Source organism: Eretmochelys imbricata, chromosome 2, assembly GCF_965152235.1.
Source record: "Eretmochelys imbricata isolate rEreImb1 chromosome 2, rEreImb1.hap1, whole genome shotgun sequence".
In the NCBI taxonomy this organism is placed as follows: Eukaryota; Metazoa; Chordata; order Testudines; family Cheloniidae; genus Eretmochelys; species Eretmochelys imbricata.
The window spans coordinates 197,898-223,968 of record NC_135573.1 but is presented as its reverse complement, the minus strand read 5'-3'; the positions used below and the strand labels follow the sequence as shown (position 1 = coordinate 223,968).

At 45.1% G+C, this 26,071-nt stretch overlaps 1 protein-coding gene across 1 annotated transcript in view; it reads right to left on the bottom strand.

Moving 5' to 3' along the window:
- Positions 1–11,800: 11,800 nt before the first annotated feature.
- Positions 11,801–26,071, bottom strand: part of MAPK15 (mitogen-activated protein kinase 15) — a 62,114-nt gene continuing 47,843 nt past the window's right edge. The window contains exons 11-15 of the mRNA XM_077810313.1: positions 21,013–21,307; positions 15,139–15,204; positions 14,227–14,381; positions 13,067–13,228; positions 11,801–12,710 (exon numbers count right to left, since the gene is read on the bottom strand). Coding sequence (XP_077666439.1) covers positions 12,486–12,710; positions 13,067–13,228; positions 14,227–14,381; positions 15,139–15,204; positions 21,013–21,307 — 903 coding nt within the window. The 3' untranslated portion in view covers positions 11,801–12,485. The remainder of the gene's footprint in view (positions 12,711–13,066; positions 13,229–14,226; positions 14,382–15,138; positions 15,205–21,012; positions 21,308–26,071) is intronic.

Genomic DNA, 26,071 nt, shown 5'->3' with positions numbered 1-26,071 from the left:
CCCCACAAGTGATGATTGAAATCTCCAGTGATCAAGATTATATATCATTTCTAACATGAACAGTTCAATTAGACGTAAATATATTAGCACAAAGAAATGAGCAGAGAAGTGCAGAGGAGTGGGCCAAAAACACAATAAGGAGCCTAAAGGGCATTTTAAATTTACTCCATGTTGCAAATAACACTAGGAGGAAGATGGCACAAGAGTTCATACAGTAGAACAGAACAGTCTTGTTCCTGTACAGAGCCTCATCTCTTTTCTTATTCAGTTTCTTGCTACTGTTATATATTAAGAGGATGCTATCTAAGCCATTCTGTATATTGTGGTGCATAAAATAAACAAATTAATTTTTACTAAAACACTGTGTTGGAGTCAGATTTCACACACAGAATTGTTTAGTGTAGCACATGATGGTGAGCTAAATGCTGTAGGTGGGATGAGGGAGGCAAGGATGTCAAAGCCAGGCAGGCAGTGAGCTGGAGAGTCACAGATTACCTGACCTGTAAATATTTTCCATCTGCACTTTCTTTCCCCAAATAAAAAGAGATTGTTAAAAAGAAAAGAGCCTCAGTGAAGTGTGGCTAATATCAAGAGAAAAAAATAAAAACAGCATGACACATTCTACACCAAGTTCTACACCTCTAATAACTTTATATATGAAATCAGTAACACCCAGAAGCCCTAGTCAAGATCATGGCCATATTGTTCAAGGTGCTGTACAAAACACAGTCAGCTGCACTGTGAAGGTGAGGGGATAGAGATCCACCCAAATATATGCAGGGCTAGAGCCTTGGGTGGTTTAAAATCTGTGTCCGTCCATTGACTTCAACAGTACCACACCGACTTGCACCATCTAAGGATCTAACCCACAATTTTTATATACACAGAAGAGCATTTGGATAATCCATTTGTTATTACAAACAGCAGTACTGTATGAATTAAATCAAATTATTTGAAAGTCTAAAAATGAATCGTAAAGTGACCCAGCCCCTTCTCCACTGCCATGTTCATACTGCTTTTCATCACTCCATCAAGCTACAACCCTAACTGTGCCCTCCTCGCTCTGCGACTGAAATGTGTTGTTGGAGGTATACTACGGATTTTATATATTATTTCTGGGGGCTTGTCTAGATCAGTGGTTCTTAACCTGGGGTGCACGAACCCCCTGGGGCTGCGAGATGCCCTTTCTGGGGGTGTGAGACATGCCGGATATTTTTAGAAGGTAAATCATCGAAAACACAAATTAAGCACAGGCACGTAAGTACAACTACTTTGTTTCATAAGCCCTCTGTATGTATTAACATTATACATTTTTTAACAATTACTGTAATATACAAACAAAAAATATATCTAGGTTTAAAGAACTGACCTACTTCAATGATTTTTGATAAGGGGTGTGAGAACATATTTTGAGAACCAAAGGGGTGCAGGCCACAGTAAAGGTTAAGAACCACTGAACAAATGAACAGTTACTATGCAGCAACCTGGGGTATAAATTTGGAGAGGACTAGCAAACCACACACAATCTGTGTGGACCCTGCTGCCATGCATCAAAAATTCCCTAGAGGACTTTGAGTTACTCCCATTTGAAAGTTGAGAAGATCCAAAGTGCACCAGGGAAATTTTAGGGTGTGGCAACAGGGTCCACATGGACAGTTGGTGCGCAGTATGCTAATATGCTACTATGCTCTCAAATGATAAAAGACAAAAACACCATATCACCCAGGAAAGAAGACTTCACAAAATGATCCCGCTATATCTGACCTCTCAGTCTGCATCCTCAAAGGAAACCTGCGCAACACCTTCAAAAGACAAACCTGAGAGCTTAAATTCATAACTTTGTTAGACACTAAAAATCATGGACTCAATAAAGACACTGAATTTATAGTTCATTACAACAATCTATAACCTACTAACCCTCCATTGTCCTATGCCTGCAGAGGTGTTAACCGTCCACTTCACCTTGAATGGTATCTTACATGGTAATTCCTTATGTTAAACAATTCACTCCACTTTGTATTTAGCTGTGACACTCTAAGGCCTTGTCTACGCTACAGAGTTTTGTTGATGCAAGTTACACCGACGATCAAAAACTGGTATAATTATGTCACTTGTGCATGTTCACACAAGGTTCCTTCTGTCGCAGAACACATCCACAGTCGGTGTTCTAGCACTGACAGAAAGAGCAGTTCACTGTGGGTCGCTATCTTACTGTGCTACTTGCCACCTTCTGCAGCTAGAAGTTGTGGGAAGGCGGAATGGATCACAGTGCATCATGGGTGTGGGCTCAATGTCCCATGATGCATTTTTCCTGTCCCATCATTCCTCAGGCTTCCAATTGCATTTTGAGGCATTTTTCAACTACCCCTGTTTATGTGTGCTCACCATCGCTGTCTGAAAGGATGGATCCTGCACTGCTCTCTACTTTTGTGGTCACGGTTACGAACACATTACGGCTGGTCATGCAGTATATCATGAGCACCCAATTTGAAAAGGCATCAGAGGTGCCTGCCCTGCTGTGTGCCATGGAAAGAAACAACACCAGATTACTTTGGGCATTAACAGAGCAGCTGCACAAGGTATACCATTGCTTTTGGACTTGGGAAACAAGCACTGAGTGCTGGGATTGCATCATTATGTAGGTCTGGGATAACGAGCGGTGGCTGCAGAACTTTTGGATGTGGAAAGCCACCTTCCTGGAACTCTATGTGGCACTCACCCTAGCACTGCAGCAAAAGGACACCAAAATGAGCTGCCCTCTCGGTGGAGAAGTGTGTGGCGATCACTGTGTGGAAGCTAGCAACTCCAAACTGCTACTGGTCAGTTGTGAATCAGTTTGGTGTTGGGAAGTCCACTGCTGGATCTGTGTTAACGCAACTGTGCAGAGCCATTAATCATATCCTGCCATGAAGGACTGTGACTTTTAGAAATGTGCGTGAAGTAGTGGATGGCTTTGTGGCGATCGGATTCCCTAACTGAGGCAGGGCGATAGATGGCACACATATCCCCATTTTGGCCATGGACCATCTTGCGATGGAGTACATCAATAGAAAGGGGTATTTCTTTTTGGTGTTGCAGGCGCTTGTGGAGCACCATGGCAGTTTCATTGACATCAACACAGGGTGATCCGGAAAGGTGCACAATGCACGCATCTTCAGGAACATTAGCCTGTACAGAAAGCTGCAAGCAGGGACTTTCTTTCCAGATCAGAAGATTCCAGTGGGGGATGTTGAAATGCTCAGTGATCCTTGGAGACCCAGCGTACGCTTTATTCCCATGGCTCACGAAGCCTCACATGACAAACCTGCACAGTAGCAAGGAGCACTTCAACAACAGGCTGAGCAGGTGTAGAATGTGCCTTTGGCTGATTAAAAGCACATTGGCACTACCTTTCTGGCAAGTTAGACCTAAATGAGCAAAATATTCCCCTGGTCATAGCAGCCTGCTCTGCACTCCATAATATTTGCAATGCTAAGGGTGAAAAGTTTCCCCTGGGGTAGAGCATGGAAGAGGATTGCCTGACAGCTGATTTGGAGCAGCCAGATACCAGGGCTACTAGAGGGGCACAATGGGGGGCTATTTGAATCGGGGAGGCTTTGAAGCACCATTTTGACAATGAGCTCCAGTAATGTGTCTTTCTATCCAGCACTCTGCCAGGCTTTGTTAACTGGCTGCCTTGCATGAAAATTTTGATGGTTACTGACTGTGATTTGTACTCAGCAAATGATCAAATTGCCACTTTGAATTAATTCCAGCAGCAATCAACATGTGTAGGAGACAAATAAAGATTGGTTATCTTTCAGAGAGTATGTTTTTATTAAATACCAATTAACAACCCACAAAAAAGGTTTGGTGGGAAGGGAGTGAACAGGAGAGGCTAACGGGAGTTTTGTGAGGGAGTTTACAGGGGGAGTTTGTGTGTGTGGGGGGGGGCTAGATACACTTAACATTCCTTAAACTTCTTTTAACTTAAGAAAACCTGATGAAAACAAAACAACAACAAAGGTACAAGCTTCAGGAGTAAAAAGATAATGCAAGCAGAAGTCCAGCAACAGAGTAGGGTCTATCCAGTTTATTGCACCCAATGCAGCATGTATGATTACCTGCCCTACGGGCAGGTGGCATATGTGTGTATTCGGTGCAAGGAGCTCCTGGCCCTCAAGAGGCCATGTACGGGCTTTGGAGACCAGAGTGGCTGAACTGGAGGAACTAAGGAAGGCAGAGAGGTACATAGGAGGGGTCCTTTGACAGGGTAACAAGGCTTGTGGATGGGGGGAAATGATCCCATAGTTGGGACCCTCCTTCCAGATGATGTGGTATCCTCTCACCCTGAGAATACCTCTCCAGTGGAGGGAACTCCAGTTATTAGGAAGAGACAGGTATTAGTAATGGGCGATTTGATCATTAGAAACATAGATAACTGGGTTTGCGATGACTGGGAGAACCGCATGGTGACTTGCTTGCCTGGTGCGAAGGTTGTGGATCGCTTGAGACATCTAGATAGACTTATGTGTAGTGCTGGGGAGGAGCCGGTGGTACATGTAGGTACCAGTGACATAGGGAAGGATAGGAGAGAGGTCCTGGAGGCCAAATTTAGGCTGCTAGATAAGAGATTGAAGTCCAGGACCTTCATGGTAGCATTCTCTGAGATGATTCCAGTTCCACGCGCGGGGACAGTTAGGCAGAGCTGCAGGGTCTCAATGCCTGGATAAAATAATGGTATAGGGAGGAGGGATTTAGATTTATTAGGAACTGGGGAAACTTTTGGGAAAGGAGGCGCCTATACAGGAAGGATGGGCTCCACCTAAACCAAAACGGAACCAGATTGCGGGCATTTAAAATGAAAAAGGACGTTGAGCAGTTTTTAAACTAAGGGCTGGGGGAAAGCAGACAGGTGCGGAGGAGCACGTGGTTTGGACAGAGACATCCCTTAGGGGAGGATCTATGAATGGAGATTCTCTATGTCCTAGTAAGGAGGAGAGGATGGAAGATAAAATACAGGTATGTTGGGGCCCCAGGGCATGGCCACTAGTTAAGTCAATGGGATGGAATACCATGAGGGTCGAGGAAGTCTCCCTGCTCAGGGGCTTCTTTTCAAACTCCCCTTAATGGAACTCAGGCCTGGCTGGCCTGAATAAGCTCTTTTTCTTTTAAAATAATGTTGCAGCCGCAGATAATGTTCCATAGTGTAGGGTTGGCTGATGCCAAGTTAAGATAACAGGAGGAGACAGCTGCAAGGCCAGGCGGGATGTGCTGGTTGTTTAAGTTGCTAGGAATGCTTGTTAGAGGTTGCAGGAAATAAACATTGTTGTAACCCATATAAGGAAGGCAAAGTATATGTGCAAAGCTTTGATTGGCTGATGTGTAGTGCAGTAGCATTAAAGAATATAAAAGTGTGAGTAATGACCTGCTCTGGTGTGCAGGATTTGAGATTTCTCTCCCTATACCTTTCTTTGGAATTCCAAATAAACTTTTCTACTTTTCCACCCTGTTGTGATTATTGGGTGATGCATACCGGGCAACGAACCCCTGCTGTTGCTTGCCTCAGGCACTCTGTGCCAGCAACAGGTAGGATCTGATGAAAAACAGTCAAATGAAAAAAAGTCCCATTCAATTATATCATATAATGGCAGACAGCTAAAAAGTGACAAGTTTTTAAAGTGCTTATATGCCAATGCTAGAAGGCTAAATAATAAGATGGGTGAACTAGACTGCCTGGTATGAAATGAGGATATTGATATAATAGGCATCACAGAAACTTGGTGGAATGAGGATAATCAATGGGACACAATAATACCAGGGTACAAAATGTATTGGAAGGACAGAACAGGTCATGCTGGTGGGGGAGTGACACTGTATGTGAAAGAAAGCATAGAATCATAGAGTATCAGGGTTGGAAGGGACCTCAGGAAGTCAACTAGTCCAACCCCCTCCTCAGAGCAGGACCAATCCCCAACTAAATCATCCCAGCCAGGGCTTTGTCAAGCCTGACCTTAAAAACCTCTAAGGAAGGAGATTCCACCACCTCCTTAGGTAACCCAGTCCATGCCTCACCACCCTCTCAGTGAAAACGTTTTTCCTAATATCCAACCTAAACCTCCCCCACGGCAACTTGAGACCATTACTCCTTGTTCTGTCATCTGGTACCACTGAAAACAGTCTAGATCCATCCTCTTTGGAATCCCCTTTCAGGTAGTTGAAAGCAGCTATCAAATCCCCCCTCATTCTTCTCTTCTGCAGACTAAATAATGCCAGTTCCCTCAGCCTCTCCTCACAAGTCATGTGCTCCAGCTCCCTGATCAAATGAAGTAAAAATCTTAAACGAACTAAACTGTACCATAGAATCTCTATGGATGGTAATTCCATGCTCTAATAATAAGAATGTAGCAGTAGGGATATATTACTGACCACCTGTGAAATGCTCAGGGAGATTAGAGAGGTTATTAAAATAAAAAACTCAATAATAATGGGGGATTTCAACTATCCCCATATTTACTGGGTATATGTCACTACAGGACAGGATGCAGAGATAAAGTTTCTTGACACCTTAAATGACTGCTTCTTGGAGTAGCTAGCCCTGGAACCCACAAGAGGAGAGGCAATTCTTGATTTAGTCCCAAGTGGAGCAGGATCTGGTCCAAGAGGTGAATATAGCTGGACCACTTGGTAATAGTGACCATAATAAAATTAAATTTAACATCCTTGTGGCGGTGGAAACACCACAGCAGCCCAACACCATAGCATTTAAGTTCAGAAAGGGGGACTACATAAAAATGAGGAAGTTAGTGAAACAGAAATTAAAAGGTACAGCGCAAAAAGTGAAATCCCTGCAAGCTGCATGGAAAATGTTTAAAGATACCATAATAGAGGCTCAACTTACATATATACCCCAAATTAAAAAAACATAGTAAGAGAACAAAAATGTGCCACCGTGGCTCAACAACAAAGTAAAAGAAGCAGTGAGAGGCAAAAAGGCATCCTTTAGAAAGTGGAAGCTAAATCCTAGTGAGGAAAACAGAAAGGAGCCTAAACACTGGCAAATAAAGTGTAAAAATATAATTAGGAAGGCCAAAAAAGAATCTGAAGAACAGCTAGCTAAAGACTCAAAAAGTAATAGCAAAATTCCTTTTAAGTACATGAGAAGCGAGAAGTTTGCTAAACAACCAGTGGGGCCACTGGCTGATTGAGATGCTAAAGGAGCACTCAAGGATGATAAGGCCGTTGCGGAGAAACTAAATGAATTCTTTGCATCGGTCTTCATGGCTGAGGATGTGAGCGAGATTCCCAAACCTGAACCATTCTTTTTAGGTGGCAAATCTGAGGCACTGTCCCAGAATGAGGTAGTCATTAGAGGAGGTTTTGGAACAAATTGACAAACTAAACAGTAATAGGTCACCAGGACCAGATGGTATTCACCCAAGAGTTCTGAAGGAACTTAAATGTGAAATTGCAGAACTACTAACTGTAGTCTGTAACCTATCATTTAAATCAGCTTCTGTACCAGATGAGTGGAGGATAGCTAATGTGACGCCAATTTTTAAAAAAGGCTCCAGAGGTGATCCCGGCAATTACACGTCAGTAAACCTGACTTCAGTACCAGGCAAACTGGTTGAAACTATAGTAAAGAACAAAATTGCCAGACACATAGATGAACACAATTTGTTAGGGAAAAGTCAACATGGTTTTTGTTAAGGGAAATCATGCCTCACCAATCTACTAGAATTCTTTGAGGGAGGTCAACAAGTATGTGGACAAGGGGGATCCAGTGGATATAGTATACTTAGATTTTCAGAAGGCCTTTGACAAGGTCCCTCACCAAAGGCTCTTAAGCAAAGTAAGCTGTCATGGGATAAGAGGGAAGGTCTTCTCATGGATTGGTAACTGGTCAAAAGATAGGAAACAAAGGGTAGGAATAAATGGTCAGTTTTCAGAATGGAGAGTGGTAAATAGTGGTGTCCCCCAGGGATCTGTACTGGGACCAGGCCTATTCAATATATTCATAAATGATCTGGAAAAAGGGGTAAACAGTGAGGTGGCAACATTTGCAGATGATACAAAACTACTCAAGATAGTTAAGTCCCAGGCAGACTGCAAAGAGCTACAAAAGTATCTCTCAAAACTGGATGACTGGGCAACAAAATGGCAGATGAAATTCAATGTTGATAAATGCAAAGTAATGCACATTGGAAAGCGTAATCCCACTGTAGCGGGGTGGTTACCCACTCTTGCCCTGTGGGGCTTAAAAGCCAGCCCTGGGAGAGAGCCAGGGCTGAGGGCAAGAGAAGCTAGGCTGATTGGGGAAATGGCCGCAGCTGGGCCCTGCCCCAATCAGACCACAGCTGGGCCTATAAAGGGGCTGCTAGGCTGAAGCTTAGCTAGTCTCTCTTTGTGTTCAGAGAGGGAAGGACCTGGCTGTGGGGACCTGAGGGAATACCTAGCTTGGGGCAGGGCAGGGCAGAGGGGGAAAGGCCTTGGGAGCAGGGGAACTCCGGCCTGGAACCCCCAAGGCTGCGAGGTGTAGATTAGGGACTATTAGGTAATGGGGTTGCAAGGGGGCAGCCCACAGGTAGACAGAGGCAGTGGGTCCAAACCCCCTCGCCTGTGATGAGTGGCTGATACACTGCAGTCTGCCCCGGGAAGCAGGGCTAAGCGATGACTGGCAGTAGCCAAGACTGAGGTGAGGTGGGGGTAGTGGGTGGGGTTCCCCAGGGAGGGGAGATCCTCAGGGATTGTTGGGGTTTACTGCCAGGGGGCAGCACCCCCGTGGGAGGAGGCACTGGGTCCTGGGAGGGACTGGGGCTGGCGGTAAGGCGGATCACCAGATGGCAGAGGGCACTCCAGAGGCTGATGAGCTAATTCCCAAGGACAACCAACAGGAGGCGCTGCTGGGTGAATCAGGCTCTATTGCACCCATCTATACATATAAAATGATGGGATCTAAATCAACTGTCTCTACTGAAGAAAGAGATCTTGGAGTCATTGTGGATGGTTCTCTGAAAACATCCATTCAATGTGCAGGGGCAGCCAAAAAAGTGAACAGAATGTTAGGAATCATTAAGAAAGGGATAGATAATAAGACAGAAAATATCATATTACCTCTATATAAATCCATGGTACACCCACATCTCAAATACTGTGTGCAGATGTGGTTGCCCCATCTCAAAAAAGATATATTGGAAAAGGTTCAGAAAAGGGGCAACAAAAATGATTAGGGGTATGGAACGGCTGCCATATGGGGAAATATTAGTAAGACTGGGCCTTTTCAGCTTGGAAAAGAGAAGACTAAGGGGGGATATGATAGAGGTCTATTAAAATAATGACTGGTGTGGAGAAAGTAAATAAGAAAGTGTTATTTACTCCTTCTCATAACACAAGAACTAGGGGTCACCCAATGAAATGAATAGGCAGCAGGTTTAAAACAAACAAAAGGAAATATTTTTTCACACAACACACAGTCAACCTGTGGAACTCCTTGCCAGAGGATGTTGTGAAGGCCAGGACTATAACAGGGTTCAAAAAAGAACTAATAAGTTCATGGAGGATAGGTCCATCAATGGCTATTAGCCAGGATGGACAGGGATGGTGTCCCTAGCCTCTGTTTGCCAGAAGCTGGGAATGGGCAACACGGGATGGATGACTTGATTACCTGTTCTGTTCATTCCCTCTGGGGCACCTGGCATTGGTCACTGTCAGAAGACAGAATACTGGGATAGATGGACCTTTGGTCTGACCCAATATGGCCATTCTTATCTTCTCGCTAAATATGACTACCTGATCTGTGGCAGAGTATTACCCTTCAATGAAAAGCCCCCCCAGGAAATAATAGTTGACTAAAAATCTGTCATTTCAGAGGAACAATTGGTAGCCAGAACTTTACTCCAACCAGCCCGTGACTCTGACACAGCAGCCCATTCCAGGGCCATGGCTGTTACCATGCAAAGGGCATCCTGGTTACAGTCCTCAGGGACACCCAAAGAAGTACAAATGACTGTAGAAGCTCTCTTTCTTTCAAAGGGCCTTTGAACTACACCTATTTTTCTTTTCCACCAAAAAAAGATTTGAACATATTTTAACATTACTGGAAGCACTATCAAAAGCAGGGAATTTATTCCCAGTAAAATATTCCAATATCTAAAGGAAAAGAGAACAGGACCAGGCTGAGGGGTGGGCAGGCTGGGCGACTTCCCAGAGGTGCTGTTCAAAGGGTGGGGTGCCTCTGAAGCAGGGTATTCCTCCTTTCCGCTCTGCTGCTGTCTGCAGCTATTGCCCTCTGCTTCGGAGCTGCCTCTGGTCAAGCTGGTCCTGGGAACCTCCTGTCTACTGTGCAGTGCGGGAGAGGAGGGCTGTCAGGGTATCCCCCTCCCCCCTGCCTGTGTACCCAGTCTCTGCTGAACTGGGGTGGGGGAACAGGAGTCTGCTGCTGCTGCTGCTTCTAGGTCAGGAGTGGGAGCTGGTAGCAGCTGCTGCTGTCTGAACAAGCCTTCAGACTAGTGAGTGCTGTGCTTAAAGTGACAGCGTGCTGTCTCTCACACTCCCCCATCACGTATATTAAAATTAAGCAAATACATTTTTAGTGGAGTGAAAAACAATTGACTAAAATAGAGTAGATAATGGCAGTAACATAGAATGCATCTGTTAGAGAAAGTAAGCAGATTTTATTTATCTTTACTGAAGATAGTGTACAAAGTATCAAACTTGTGTTTCTGATATCTCTGTTAAAGTTCTAGAACTGATACCTCAAGGCTTGGGATTGGGAATATCTTGCTGTATTATCTCCTGATTGTTCTAAATTTATATATAAATTTAAAATATGGTTTTAATTGTATGTATTTTTTCTTTCTTTATATAGGAATTGGATACTGTGTTCCTGTCAGCTAATTCTCAAGTTACCTGCAAACACCTCCTCCCCCCTCACCCCCCCAAAAAAAAAAAAAACCCAACCAAACAAAAAAAATCCCTAGTTTTCAGGTGCCTAAATAGTCTCTGGAACATGGTTAAAGTTTCCCCCAGCCCCCAAAATCTGAAATGGCGCCCCTGGTGAGCCAGGAGTGGCTAGAGGGCTGCAGGAGGCCATGGGCTTTGGTAAGAGGCAGCCCCCATGTAACTGTGCAAAGACTGCCTTGAGCTGCAGGCAGAGCATCAGTCAGCATTTCCTTTCCCTCTTGAGGCCCTCCCCAGCCATCCTTTATCTTCTCTTTATAACCCTAACCTAAGTCCTTAGTTAACCCATTCCTTTCCTACCTTAGTGTGGGATATGTACACCCCATCACCAGCTCCTTAAACTACGTATCACTGTAATTCCCCCAGAAACAATAAGTCACTTCTGAGAAAAGCCAGATAAATAAACCATATTTTGAATTTATAGACAAAGCTGGAGATACGATGGGCTAACAAGAGCTTGGAAAATTTTCAGAGTTGGTAACGGGAATATATTTAAAACACAATAATTTGAATATTGGTTTTCTGATTGGAAAAACACTACCCTGCAATTAGATGTGGTTTGTGAAACTTCAGGGACAGTGGCTTCTTTTGGGGAAAGTTGAGAGGGGAAAGCATTGGAAAGACTGCTGTTAAAGTGGGAAGCTAGCTTTAGCCTTAACTATGGTAGGGCAACTGTTGTTCCATAACAACTTTATGATTCAGCAAAGGCATGTCACGGAGTGCTGAATTCTGGGAGAGACAGGTGAATGTATAATCAGTGTCAGGCCATTAGACAAAGAAGCACTTCCCTGGTGATTCTCTCTCATTCAATAGCTTACATAGCGGATAACATGCTGTGAAAAGAAGGTACTTCCCTCAGTGAAATATAAGCAGTTTATTACAATACATAAAGAGTATATCAACACACAGTAGTTATAGTATTAAATACACCAGAGAAAAATACATAAAAGAAAGGGAACTACTTTACTGGAATGAGAGAATGTTAATAACTGATTTTGTACCCCAAAAGGATATGGGAACTACTGGGAACATAAAGAGAAGGGAGTTCAAGATATCCATGGTAAATTTCGTCTTCCTGGGCTTCAGAGAATGATCTAGTCTTAGTTACCTGCTCCTCTCCAAAGTTTGGATTCAGTGAACACAAACCGATTGAGGCCAATAGAAATGGACAAATCAGCCTGGATATATCTAACAACACAAGCCAGCAGCAGAATAAAGCAGCTTTCTGTAGCTATCAGTGATACTGAATATGAGAAATAGTATGTAAAGATAAACTGTGCCTACAGCATTGTATGGAAACAAATGGTGCTGCATCCCCTGCCTACCTTGTGTCTTTGCACAGGCTTGAAGTTAAATGGATCAGAATGCCAGACCATTCTTGCTATCTTGCTCAGAGAAAGTGGCACTGTGCCCGATATGGTGAGTGCAGGCAGTACTTCTCTAGCATTTGGGGTCCTGCCAAATGCCTGGGAGTGGAGTTGTACCCCAGCTGTTTGTTCCCTACAGGGCCTGTCACTGGGTGGATTGGGCTGTACTCCACTTGGTCAGTGCTGGTGCATATTCAATGCTGGTGCCTGTTGGCAGGAATTTGATATTGGAAGATTCTGGAGTGCAGATTTACAGATGGTCCCATAGGACTGGGAGTAACTGCCCATCGATGCCTTGGGATCTCCAGCAGCTCCCATATTTGCTGTGACCTGGAACATCTTTTTACTGGACTTCAGAAGAGGGTGAGCATCCCTGCTGGGAAACTGTGGGTTCCTTGGATTCTGTGTGAGAAAGAAAAGTCAAAACAGCTCAGGCACCCTAAATCAACTCCTCATACAGAAACAAGGGGTGTGGCACAGATTCTGGCTATGCAGAGAAGGAGTAGAGCAAATCCCAGAATGAGAAGGGGCATAGGGCAGGACTGTCCAGAAGGTGAAGGAGAGAAGGTTGTAAAGGAGACGTGGGCTCAGCCTGCACACTGAGAGGGAGAAGACAGTGGGGATCAGTCAAGATATGAAAAGACACAGACTATGATCCCACCAGAAAAGAGTTTGACGGGAAAGGCATACAGCTGTAGATACTCTGTGCAGCTCCAATCAGTCACTTGAAATGGGGAAAGGAAAATGCCCATACTTACTAGTCTGGTACTGGTTGCTGTCACCACAACCATCATGGGAGAGTCCTTCCTGGTCAGGTGACTGTGGATAGCAGCTTCCTGTGCCTGACTGGATAGTGAAAATGATCTCAGGTTGGATACGGACTGACCTTGAGAGTCAGGACCTTTTGGCACTTGCTGATTCTGAAGGAGAAAGATATCAGTGACAGGGCTGAGCAGCAGTGTCTGGCAGCCCCTGGGGCTTGGAGAGGAGGATCAGTATTCTGAAAAAGAAGCTCTTCTCTTGCTACCATCATGGAACAAGTGGAATTTCTTGCCAGGTAGGATTTATTAAGAGAGTACATCTGTGGTTTTTACATCTGGGGTGATCACCTCCATTTACATTTCTTTCTCAGGATGGATAACCCTTTCTGTACCAGTGCAAGGGAATATGCAGGGGTTAACCCTTCAGAAACGGTTGCTTCTGTTCAAACTCTCTCCTAGCTTTGACAATGAGCACATGCACAGGTGTTGGACACATACATGTTCCAAACACACATCGTGTTAACTAGCACTTGGTATCTAATTCACCAGCAGAAACATCACCTCTGCCTACCTTGTGGCAGATCATTTTAGTCACCAACAGGACTCTACATGCACAAAAGGACGGAAAATCACAAAGCTGCCTTCTAAAGGTGTGACACAACGACTATTCTCCTCCTCCTCAAGAGGAATACGTTCATGGACACTAGAAGAACTGCTGTTACTTCACATCTAATTCTTGTGATGTCACTATTAGTCACTGCTTCAAAATCTGATGTAAAAACATTGGATCTTAAGGATGAAAAATCCTTTGTGGGCATCCAGTTCTTACTCATGCTAGCAAAAACTCTATAGCCAGCCTTCTCTTCAATGTCCCTGGTAAAGGAAACATCAATCTTCTGTGTGGACACAGTGGGATTATTACTCACACTGTGCAGACTGTGGGAACTCTTTCTCAGATGAAAGACTCTCCATATGTCTTGCAGTACTTACCTCAGTCACAAGAAGCCTTTCAGCCTTTCTAACTGAGCAAATCACAGACCAACTTGACTTCCCCTTGGAAATGGCACCACAGTGGAAGGCAAGTAAAAGCTCATTTCCCCCCACAGCAACTTAGATCCCTGCAAACAGTAAGACTGGTTTTGTGTGATGCTACTCACGTTATAGGGATTCTGTATGCCTGTTGCAGGTGGCTGAGCACTCATATTCACCCATGTGATCTGTCTCCCAAGTTTCCTATTGATGGAGGATGCTCTCTGATGCTGAGGGAGTGGTGCTGAATGGTTCCTGGCCATTACAACAGAACCCAGGCTATCTGCAGGAAGAAAGAACACATGTGTGATGCATGGCTAAAAAGGGTTAAACATCCTGCAAAATAAATAACCCTCAAAAGACATGTGGGGAGATAATGTTTGTGTTTTTGTGTATTTACATATGTATGAGTAGGGTTGACAATGTAATCAACAGTCCCTGTCTATGCTGCATTCTGGTATTTCAGAGGTCAAAAGAACATCCTATCATTTAAATGAATTGTAAACTAATTGAGTAACCAGTAAAGTAATAAAGAAGCTGTTTTATGCTGGCTTGGTAAATCTGAGTATTGGAATATCCACCAGCTTTTTGTCATGTATAATTTTTGGGGTTTGTCTGCTCCATTTTTTTTGCAGTGCACCCTAACTGAGTGACCATACTTAGCTCCGCACTAGGACCCCAGTCACAATGTGATACATAGAAAGGAGGGAGAATTAGAGTGAGAAGAATGAAGGATGAAACACAGATGGTAAAGTTAGAGCAAGGTTAGAAAGGATGAAATGGACAAAGAAAAAGAACCTCATAGAGAAACAGAAGAGAAGATAGTAAGTGGGGGAGGGAGGTGGAAGAGGTGCATCTCATACCTTCTCTCTTACAGGGAGGGAAAGAGCAAAGGTGGAAGAAACAAAGGGATGGGAAGAAAAAGGAACACACAGAGCCAGAACAAGAATAGTGAAGAAGCAAACAGAGACAAAGTGAGTGAATACAGAGAGAAACCAAGGAATCAAGAAAGGGATTGCATGGGAAAGACTGTTACTCACCTTCAGTAACTGAAGTTCTTCGAGATTTTTGTTCCTGTGGGTGCTCCCCTTTAGGTAAGCCTGCGCCTGTAATCGGAGATTTTTTAGTATCAGTGCCTAGTTGGGTTGCACATGTGCTGTCCCCATCTCACACCACTTCTGGTGGTTACATACCACTTTGCAACCAACTTTCCCTCAGTTCCTTCTCTACTGCAGAGTCTCTAACGTGACAATTCTGAAGTAGAGGGAGGGTAGTGGAGCACCCACAATGACAACCATCTCAAAGAAACTCAGTTACTGCACAGGGTTAGTAAACCTTTTCTTCTTCAAGGCATGTCTCTGTGGGTGCTCTACTTGAGATAACTGTAGAGCAGTGCCCCTCGGTGGAAGGGAGGGGCTTCAGAGTTGCAGTCATGGCAGATGATAAAACCGCAAGTCCGAATAGAATGTCTGATTGCTGCTCTATGGCATAATGCTGTGTGACCGTATGGGCGGACAGCCAGGTTACTGAATTGCAGATGTCCATAATGGGCACATTTGCTGAGGAAGGCTATCGATGTAGAGACTGCTCTGAAGTGTGTGCGGATTGTAGCTGTTGATGACGATAACAAGTCAATGCAGCTGGAGATCCATTTTGATAGCATCTGTTTAGATATGGCATCTCCCTTAGATCAATCCATAATGGAAAGAAATAACTGATCTTCTGAAAGTCTTTGTCCTTTCAATGTAAAATGCTAGTGCTCTCCAAACATCCAGAGTGTGGAGCATTGCTTTGTGAAGTTTTGGGAAGAACGATGGGAAATGCATGGGCTGATTCAAGTGGAATGAGGAAGCTACTTCAGGTAAGAATTTGGGATGTGGTTTTAGGGTAACTTTATTTTTGAAAAATGTTGTGTATGGGGGTGTGTGCCATGAGGGCCCCCAGTTCTCCGACTCGTCAGGCAGATGTGATAGTGATGAGAGAGGCCACCTGTGAGAGAGAGAAGTGAACACATCATTAATGGTTCAAAAGGGGGCACAGTAAGGACTTGCAGCACCAGATTGAGGTCCCATGGTGGAGTAGGGGCTCGTATTTCGGGGTAGAGGTTACAAAAACCCTTGAGAAAGTGTTTAGTGGTCAGGTTTCAGAGTAGCAGCGGTGTTAATCTGTATCCGCAAAAAGAAAAGGAGTACTTGTGGCACCTTAGACTAACAAATTTATTTGAGCATAAGCTTTCGTGAGCTACAGCTCACTTCATTGGATGCATTCAGTGGAAAATACAGTGGGGAGGTTTTATATACACAGAGAACATGAAACAATGGGTGTTACCATAGACACTGTAACAGGAGTGATCAGGAAAGGTGAGCTATTACCAGAAGGAGAGTGGGGGGGCGCGGGGAGAACCTTCTGTTGTGATAATCAAGGTGGGCCATTTCCAGCAGTTGACAAGAATGTCTGAGGAACGGGGAGGGGGGGTGGGGTGGGTAATAAACATGGGGAAATAGTTTCACTTTGTGTAATGACCTATCCACTCTCAGTCTTTATTCAAGCCAAAGTTAATTGTATCCAGCTTGCAGATTAATTCCAATTCAGCAGTCTCTCATTGGAGTCTGTTTGGTATGATGTTCATGATGGCATATATCACATTGCTAGATGTGCACGTGAACAAGCCTCTGATAGTGTGGCTGATGTGATTAGGCCCTATCAGAGGCTTGTTCACGTGCACATCTAGCAATGTGATATATGCCATCATGTGCCAGCAATGCCCCTCTGCCATGTACATTGGCCAAACTGGACAGTCTCTACGTAAAAGAATAAATGGACACAAATCAGATGTCAAGAATTCTAACATTCAAAAACCAGTCAGCGAACACATCAATCTCTCTTTGGTCACTCGATTACAGACCTAAAAGTGGCAATTTTTCAACAAAAAAACTTCAAAAACAGACTCCAATGAGAGACTGCTGAATTGGAATTAATTTGCAAGCTGGATACAATTAACTTTGGCTTGAATAAAGACTGAGAGTGGATAGGTCATTACACAAAGTGAAACTATTTTCCCATGTTTATTACCCCCCCCCCCCACTGTTCCTCAGACATTCTTGTCAACTGCTGGAAATGGCCCACCTTGATTATCACTACAGAAGGTTTTCTCCCCGCGCCCCCCTATCCCCCGCACTCTCCTGCTGGTAATAGCTCACCTTTCCTGATCACTCTTGTTACAGTGTGTATGGTAACACCCATTGTTTCATGTTCTCTGTGTATATAAAACCTTCCCACTGTATTTTCCACTGAATGCGTCTGATGAAGTGAGCTGTAGCTCACGAAAGCTTATGCTCAAATAAATGTTAGTCTCTAAGGTGCCACAAGATAGCTTTGAGTAATTTGAGTGGTTGCATTTGGCCATTACTGCTTCATAGTTTGCGATCCTAAACTGTAGAATCGATGAAGAGTACGCTTTGCACCCAAAAAGATCCAACCTCTTCCAGTCTGTTTATATGGGGTGGATCTGAAATGGTGTTGTCTACCCTGCTTGTTCCCGGCCTCTACCACTACAGAGTTTGGTGTGGGGTGTGAAAATAGGAATTCCATCCTGTTGGAAAGGACATAATTTTTATCTGCTCTTTTGCAGGTGTGCTGAATTGTTGCTGGGGTTTGCCAGACAGTCTTGACTGGGTCCATGACAGCCTAATTTACAGGGACGACAATCTTGGAGGAGGCTGGAAGATGTCCAGCAACTTATGTTCCACCACTTCTTCTATCGGTATCTCCTGGAAATCTGCAATCCTCTTAAACATTTTGTGGAAATGTTTAAAGTCATCTATGAGGGTGGTGGGGGCATGATAGCTTCATCTGAGGAAGAGGATGAAAAATTGGCAGTTGGTGCAACTTCCTGATCCAAAGTGACCTCTAATTCCTTCACTGCCTCTTCTGGAGGTTCAGAGGGCCCAGGTTCAGAGGGGGAAGCAGAATGCCTTGCCCTAGGCAGACTGGGAACCTTAGCATAGTGTTGGCGCTATGCTGTTCATAGGCCCCAGTAAGGCCACTGTAGTGGAAAAAGCATAGATGTCTATACCAGCCTTGAGTCTTGTGTGGTACCCATAGTGCTCTGGTGGACCTGGTCTGGTAGCTGTGTGGACAGGCAAGGAGTGATGGGAGGAGTGGATTTCATCATCTTCATCCTTGCCACTGGATAAAGAAGCAGCTGATCTGGCTGGTGTGGTAAGTTAATTCCGTACCAAGCGTGCTGGAGTGAGGTCAGTACTAAGGAGTGGAGATTCCAGTGCCGAGGAGATCAGAAGATCCTTGTGGTGGAGAAATTGCTGTGGTACCAAGAGCATCTGTTCAAGAGGAAGTAAACAAAACTAACTAGTATTCTCTAGTTAAAACTAGAGAGATAAAAACAGAGGCATTGCTAAGGGCTTCATCTCAAGCAGAGGGCGGTAGAGAAAGAACTGAGGGGGTGTTGGCTGCACAGGGCTATTCACCGCCAGATGCAGCGCAAGATGGGGAGAGCGCATGTGCAACCCAACCAGGCACTGCTACTAAAAATGTCCAACTACAAGCGCTGGGGTGCAGACTCACCTAAAGTGGAGCACCCACAGGGACACTCCTCAAAGAGGAAGGGTGGGAGTCTCTTTGTTTTAAAGTTTTTAATAAGATATGGTCTCCATGCTGGGCTGAAGATAGCTTGTTCTTCTATAACAGGCTTTGGCAGGTTGGGTCTGAGGCCATGTCTACACTACTGGCTAAACCAGCACTGCTGCGATCAATGCATCAGTGCAGATTTAGCAAATCTGGTGAAGATACACTAAGTCAATGGCAGAGCACTCTCCCGGCGATGTCTGTCTGTACTCCACCTCCCCAACAAGCAAAAGCTATGTTGACAGAGCGTCTCCCGTCAACACAGTGCGATATAGACACTGCTGTAAGGCAACCTAAGTTGCGTCGACTTCAGTTACGTAACTTAAATAACTGAACTAGCATAACTTAGATAGGGCTGGTATACACTTACAGAGTTAGTGTAGACCAGCCTTAATAGACAAATTGGCCGCACAAGAATCACTGGCTACCATTATTGTGCTTCGGCTTAGTGATAGCTTAGATCGGGGTGGGCACGCTCTTTGACCTGAGGGCCACATCTGGGTATGAAAATTGTATGGCAGGCCATGAATGCTCATGAAATTGGGGGTTGGGTTGTGGGAGGGACTAAGGTCTCTGGCTGGGGGTGCAGGGTCTAGGATGGGACCAGAAATGAGGAGTTCAGGGTGTGGGAGAGGGCTCCAGGCTGGGGCAGGGGTGCAGAGGGGGGTGAGGGCTCCAGCTGGGGGTGCAGGCTCTGGGATGAGGCTGGGGATGAGGGGTTTGGGGGTGCAGGAGGGTGCTCCAGGGTGGGACCAAGGGGTTTGGAGGGCGGGAAGGGGATCAGGGCTGAGGCAGAGGGTTGGGGTGTGGGAGGGGGCCAAGGGTGCTGCTCCCGGCGGCGCTTACCTCAAGCAGCTCCTGGAAGCAGCAGCATGTCCCCCTCCGGCTCCTACGCAGAGGTGCAGCCAGGCAGCTCAGCATGCTGCCCCATCCACAGGTGCCACCCCTGCAGCTCCCATTGGCCATGGCTCCCAGCCAATGGGAGTTGTGGAGCCCCTTGGCTGACCCTAGGCATAGGAGCCAGAGGGGGAACATGCCGCTGATTCCGGGAGCTGCGCAGAGCCACAGCATAGGCAGAGTGGGTAAGCCCTGGATCCCTCTCCCTGGCAGGAGCTTGAGGGCCAGATTAAAACGTCTGAAGGGCTGGATCTGGCCCTCAGGATGTAGTTTGCCTACCCCTGGCTTAGATCTATTATATATGTATGTAACATTAGCTTGAAATGCCTTCAATTAACTCTGCTGTATTCCCTTTTATTTTGTATTTGTCACCCTCTCTTTTAATTCTTCTGTAAAAAGATAATTTGTACTGAAAAATTCTGTATATCCTTAATAAAAAAAACCAGTAACTAGCCTTTTACTAAACTATAATAAAAGAGTGCCCATTAAATCATAGAATATCAGGGTTGGAAGGGACCTCAGGAGGTCATCTAGTCCAACCCCCCTGCTCAAAGCAGGATCATTCAATATTCCAGGTGCATTTGATAATCTTTAAAAAAATATTAACAGACCTATTAGTTATCCCAGATCAAATAACCCAGAGACAACATAAGTAATAAAAATTATTTGGTCTGTTCACAATCCTCACTAGAGTCCTCTATTACCACTACCAGGTCTACCCAACTCCTCATGAGCAATGGCAAAAAGGCAGGCCTTGCATCATCCCCTGAAAGCGAACAAATATGAGCTCTTACAGCCCAAAGGAAGGAGTTCCAAAGACCCAGGAACCCTAAAAAGAATGCCCTCCCAGCTGTTCCTTCTCTTATACTGATGGGGCTTTGACTGTAATTGTGGCAGTATGTCACAGGGAGAGAGGAAGTCTCTCACATAGGTCCCAGGCCAGTTTGGTGGCACATTCTACTGGTATGTGATTTGAGAGTGGAAATAGTAGAAAGGACTTTGGGAAGGAAAGATATTGGTTAACAGGCAAAAGACTTATCATCTGAGTCTTTACTGGTAAGTTTGTGATTCTTGAATGAGTATTTGGTGTTCCAAATATTTGAGTAGGGAATTTCAACACCCAGCACCTCTCCACAAAAGTGTCAGTACAAATCATTCTGAGAAAGGAAAATTCCCCGCCCCCCAACTGGAAATTCATTTGTCTTGATATTCTCTCTGCACTGTCTTCCTGGTGCAACTTCCCTTCCCCTTTTACACTCACCATCTCATATTGCCCCTGTACATTTCATTGGTTTCTATCTCCTTCCTGCTTCGCTCTCCCTGTCCTTAGCTATTATGTGCAACACATTCTAATTCAGGAGGTTGGTACATACTCTGAACAGTGGTGTGCGTTATGGGGTTGTAAAGCATGTTGATTTTAGGTCTCTGGCAGAGAGTTCCTGCTAAACCCTCTCTCTGGCTGGAAACTTCACAAAGCACTGTAGGCCCTGCAGGCACATGTGAACTTTTCATAAGAGTGGGTCTTGGCTCTCTCTGATCCCCGATGGTAGATAAAGGCACAAAGCTGGTGTTTGGAAGAGATGGTTTGAACTGAGATGGACTTGGTTGAAGGTTCTCTCTTTGGATTTGTTTCTGTTGACGGTTATTTGCCTTCCTTTCCAGAATCATCTGCAGGAACAAGAAGCTGGTTACGTTTTTAAAACATATAAACGTGATTAAGAACATAAAGATGGCCACATTGGTCTGACCCAATGGTCCAGCTACCCCATCTTCCCAAGTGGCTGGTGCCACATACTTCAGAGGGACTGAACAGAACAGGGCACTTTATCGATTGATCCATCCCATCATTCAGTTCCTGGTTCTGGAAGTCGAATGGCTATGCAGGTGGTGTTGGAGAGAAGGCTTTGGATTATTTGACCATGGGATGGTGTTCCAAGAAGGAGTGCTAGGTAGAGATGGGCTCCACCTAACGAAGAGAGGGAAGAGCATGTTCGCAAGCAGGCTGGCTAACCTAGTGAGGAGGGCTTTAAACTAGGTTCACCGGGGGAAGGAGACCAAAGCCCTGAGGTAAGTGGGATACCAGGAGAAAGCACAAGCAGGAGCGCACAAGAGGGCAGGGCTCCTGCCTCATACTGAGAAAGAGGGCAGATCAGCGGGTTATCTCAAGTGCCTATACACAAATGCAAGAAGCCTGGGAAACAAGCGGGGAGAACTGGAAGTCCTGGCACAGTCAAGGAATTTTGATGTGATGGAATAACAGACTTGGTGGGATAACTCACATGACTGGAGTACGGTCATGGATAGATATAAGCTGTTCAGGAAGGACAGGCAGGGCACAAAAGGTGGGGGGAATTGCACTGTATGTAAGGGAGCAGTATGACTGCTCAGAGCTCAAGTATGAAACTGCAGAAAAACCTGAGTGTCTCTGGATTAAGTTTAGAAATGTGAGCAACAAGGGTGATGTCGTGGTGGAAGTCTGCTATAGACCACCGGACCAGGGGGATGAGGTGGACGAGGCTTTCTTCCGGCAACTCACGGAAGTTACTAGATCGCAGGCCCTGGTTCTCATGGGAGACTTCAAACACCCCGATATCTGCTGGAAGAGCAATACAGCGGTGCACAGACAATCCAGGAAGTTTTTGGAAAGCATAGGGGACAATTTTCTGGTGCAAGTGTTGGAGCAACCAACAAGGGGCAGAGCTCTTATTGACCTGCTGCTCACAAACCGGGAAGAATTAGTAGGGGACGCTAAAGTGGATGAGAACCTGGGAGGCAGTGACCATGAGATGGTCGAGTTCGCGATCCTGACACAGGGAAGAAAGGAGAGCAGCAGAATACAGACCCTGGACTTCAGAAAAGCAGACTTTGACTACCCCAGGGAACTGATGGGCAGGATCCCCTGGGAGAATAACATGAGGGGGAAAGGAGTCCAGGAGAGCTGGCTGTATTTTAAAGAATCCTTATTGAGGTTACAGGGACAAACCATCCTGATGTGTAGAAAGAATAGTAACTATGGCAGGCGACCAGCTTGGCTTAACAGTGAAATCCTTGCTGATCTTGAGCGCAAAAAAGAAGCTCACAAGAAGTGGAAGATTGGACAAATGACCAGGGATGAGTATAAAAATTGCTTGGGGATGCAGGAGTGAAATCGGGAAGGCCAGATCACACCTGGAGTTGCAGCTAGCAAGAGCTGTTAAGAGTAATAAGGGTTTCTTCAGGTATGTTAGCAACAAGAAAGTCAAGGAAAGTGTGGGCTCCCTTGAATGAGGGAGGCAACCTAGTGACAGAGGATGTGGAAAAAGCTAATGTACTCAATGCTTTTTTTTGCCTCTGTCTTCATGAACAAGGTCAGCTCCCAGACTGCTGCACTGGGCAGCATAGCATGTGGAGGAGGTGACCAGCCCTCTGTGGAGAAAGAAGTGGTTCAGGAATATTTAGAAAAGCTGGACAAGCACAAGTCCATGGGGCTGGATGCGCTGCATCCGAGAGTGCTAAAGGAGTTGGCGGATGTGATTGCAGAGCCATTGGCTATTATCTTTGAAAACTCATGGCGATCAGGGGAAGTCCCGGACGACTGGAAAAAGCCTAATGTAGTGCTCATCTTTAAAAAAGGGAAGGAGGAGGATCCTGGGAACTACAGGCCAGTCAGCCTCACCTCAGTCCCTGGAAAAATCATGGAGCAGGTCCTCAAGGAATCAATTCTGAAGCACTTAAAGGAGAGGAAAGTGATCAGGAACAGTCAGCATGGATTCACTAAGGGCAAGTCATGCCTGACTAATCTAATTGCCTTCTATGATGAGAACTCCCTCTGTGGATGAGGGGAAAGCGGTGGACGTGTTGTTCCTTGACTTTAGCAAAGCTTTTGACACCGTCTCCCACAGTATTCTTGCCAGCAAGTTAAAGAAGTATGGGCTGGATGAATGGACTATAAGGTGGGTAGAAAGTTGGCTAGATTGTCGGGCTCAACGGGTAGTGATCAATGGCTCCATGTCTAGTTGGCAGCCGGTATCAAGTGGAGTGTCCCAAGGGTCGGTCCTGGGGCCGGTTTTGTTCAAAATCTTCATAAATGATCTGGAGGATGGTGTGGATTGCACCCTCAGCAAGTTTGCAGATGACCCTAAACTGGGAGGAGAGGTAGATACACTGGAGGGTAGGGATAGGATACAGGGGGACCTAGACAAATTAGAGGATTGGGCCAAAAGAAATCTGAGGTTCAACAAGGACAAGTGTAGAGTCCTGCACTTAGGACGGAAGAATCTCATGCACCGCTACAGACTAGGGACCGAATGGCTCGGCAGCAGTTCTGCAGAAAAGGACCTAGGGATTACAGTGGACGAGAAGCTGGATATGAGTCAGTGTGCCCTTCTTCCCAAGAAAGCCAATGGCATTTTGGGATGTATAGGTAGGGGCATTGCCAGCAGATCGAGGGACGTAATTGTTCCCCTCTATTCGACATTGGTGAGGCCTCATCTGGAGTACTGAGTGGAAGCTGGGCCAGACCTGAGGGGAACTGTGAACTCGTTCATCTGGACATGATTTGGGAGCCAGCCCCAACCCTGCAGGACAGGATCCACAGGAGCTGTCACTCCCGAGTATGTTTGTTTTAACTATTGTTTTCCTCTGTTTTGCATTTGCAAATCCACAGGGCTCAACTGTTAGTTATCTTCTCCATTCTCTGAAGGGCTACCACAAAGTTATTTCTTAGTCATTCTCCTGGGATTTTTTCCAGTCTAATTTTAATTGGCCAAAGTGATGTATCTTCCAGTCCCTCTGCATTCTTTTAAGCAGCACTCCAGAAACTCCTCTCCTCTCCCAGTCCATGTAATTGTCATCTGCAACCTCAACTCCTTGCCAATCACCTCCCTTATCTGGTTTTGATACCTGGCTTTCACTTTTATTTCATCAAAATCTTCCCTACCCTCATACACGGTGACTAATTTCCATGCTGATGTTCCATCCAATCCCTTAGAGGCCTAACGCCTCTCATTTTATTTCCAACAAGAGACCAGCTCTCCCACTCACAAAATTGATCCCTCATTTGACCATATCTTCACCAACCATTGCTCCTTCAATACCAGAGTTTCCTCTCTATCAACTGTCATTTTATTCAACGTCACCCATTTGTCCCCTGATCAGGCCATCTGTGACCGCTAATTGATCACCATCCATGATTTCTCAGCCACACCACTCTTGTCTCAATCTTCACCCCACTTTACCAAATCATTCTGTATGGAGAGATCTTGGCACACCAGCAAAATGCCTGGACTACTACTGATAATTAGAATATTGATTATCATGCTCATTGCCAAAAGCAGCTAAATCAGTAGGCCTTAACAGGCCTCTGCAATGACCTTACTATAATTAAGCAAGCAGCCGGGGGGGCAGGGGTTGAGGGGGAATCTGACCCTGTGTCCTTCCTGATAAGATCTCTGTTGAAACTGCTGAGGTATGTGTTTTAGAAAAAACAGGATGCTTACCTAGATCTGCCCTTTGGGATGTGTTTGTCAGGGTCCCCAAAACATGCGGACTCTGGAAAAAAACCACAATCTGTCTAATAGATGGTTTAAGGAAAACTCGTTGCTTAACCTTTGAAATTGTTTGCTTAACAAGTTTTTTGATATTGTTACACTAACCTGAATAAATAAGGAAACTTCATGGACACAGCTTAGGATCCCCAATGGCAGCTGAAAGATGGGCCAATTGGACAGCTGTCATTGTACCACTCAAAGACCACTCCAGACTTCGGTAATTACTGATTTTTGGGGTGTTTTATTAACCTGTTGCAGACATGTTTAAGTGCTTAAGACTAAAATAAAGTGCAGCTTTAAGTGAAAGCAGTCTTGTATTGTACTGTGTGCGCCAGACATCTATTGGTCGGAGGGCCATGTTTCCCTTGATTTATTTCCTGCCACTGCCTCACCAAGAGTAATAGTTACCAAAAGCTTTGGGGTTTTTAGAACCACAGTAACAGAATTGGAGGCCCCAGCGAGGATTGGTGGAGAGGAAGGAGACGAATGGTACAAACAGTTTATCTATTGCAATAGGAGGTAAAAGATGGTGTGGTGGGGTACCTCTCCACAAGTGCCTGTGTCGTAGTTCGAGTTAATTTATGGATAAATTCTGTTACTGGGACTTAGAGCTCAACCTGTCAGCCTGTTTTGAGTGGGGAATTATGTCCAAAGGAAAGTAAGAACAGTTAAAAATTATGTTGGGGAACAGCTTGACTGATTTTGTACTTTGCTACTGATACTTTGCAACTGCCTAAAAAGCAATTTTGAGAAAAGTAGTAAATTAACAAACAAAGGATATTACTGTGTCAGGACCTTTCCTTAGGTAAAGGTCCCGCAGACACACAGAGCCCTGAGTCCACCAGGAAGGGATGTAAAGTTTGGGTCCCTTACTTTCTGAGTGCCCAAGAGAGAGTGGGGTGAG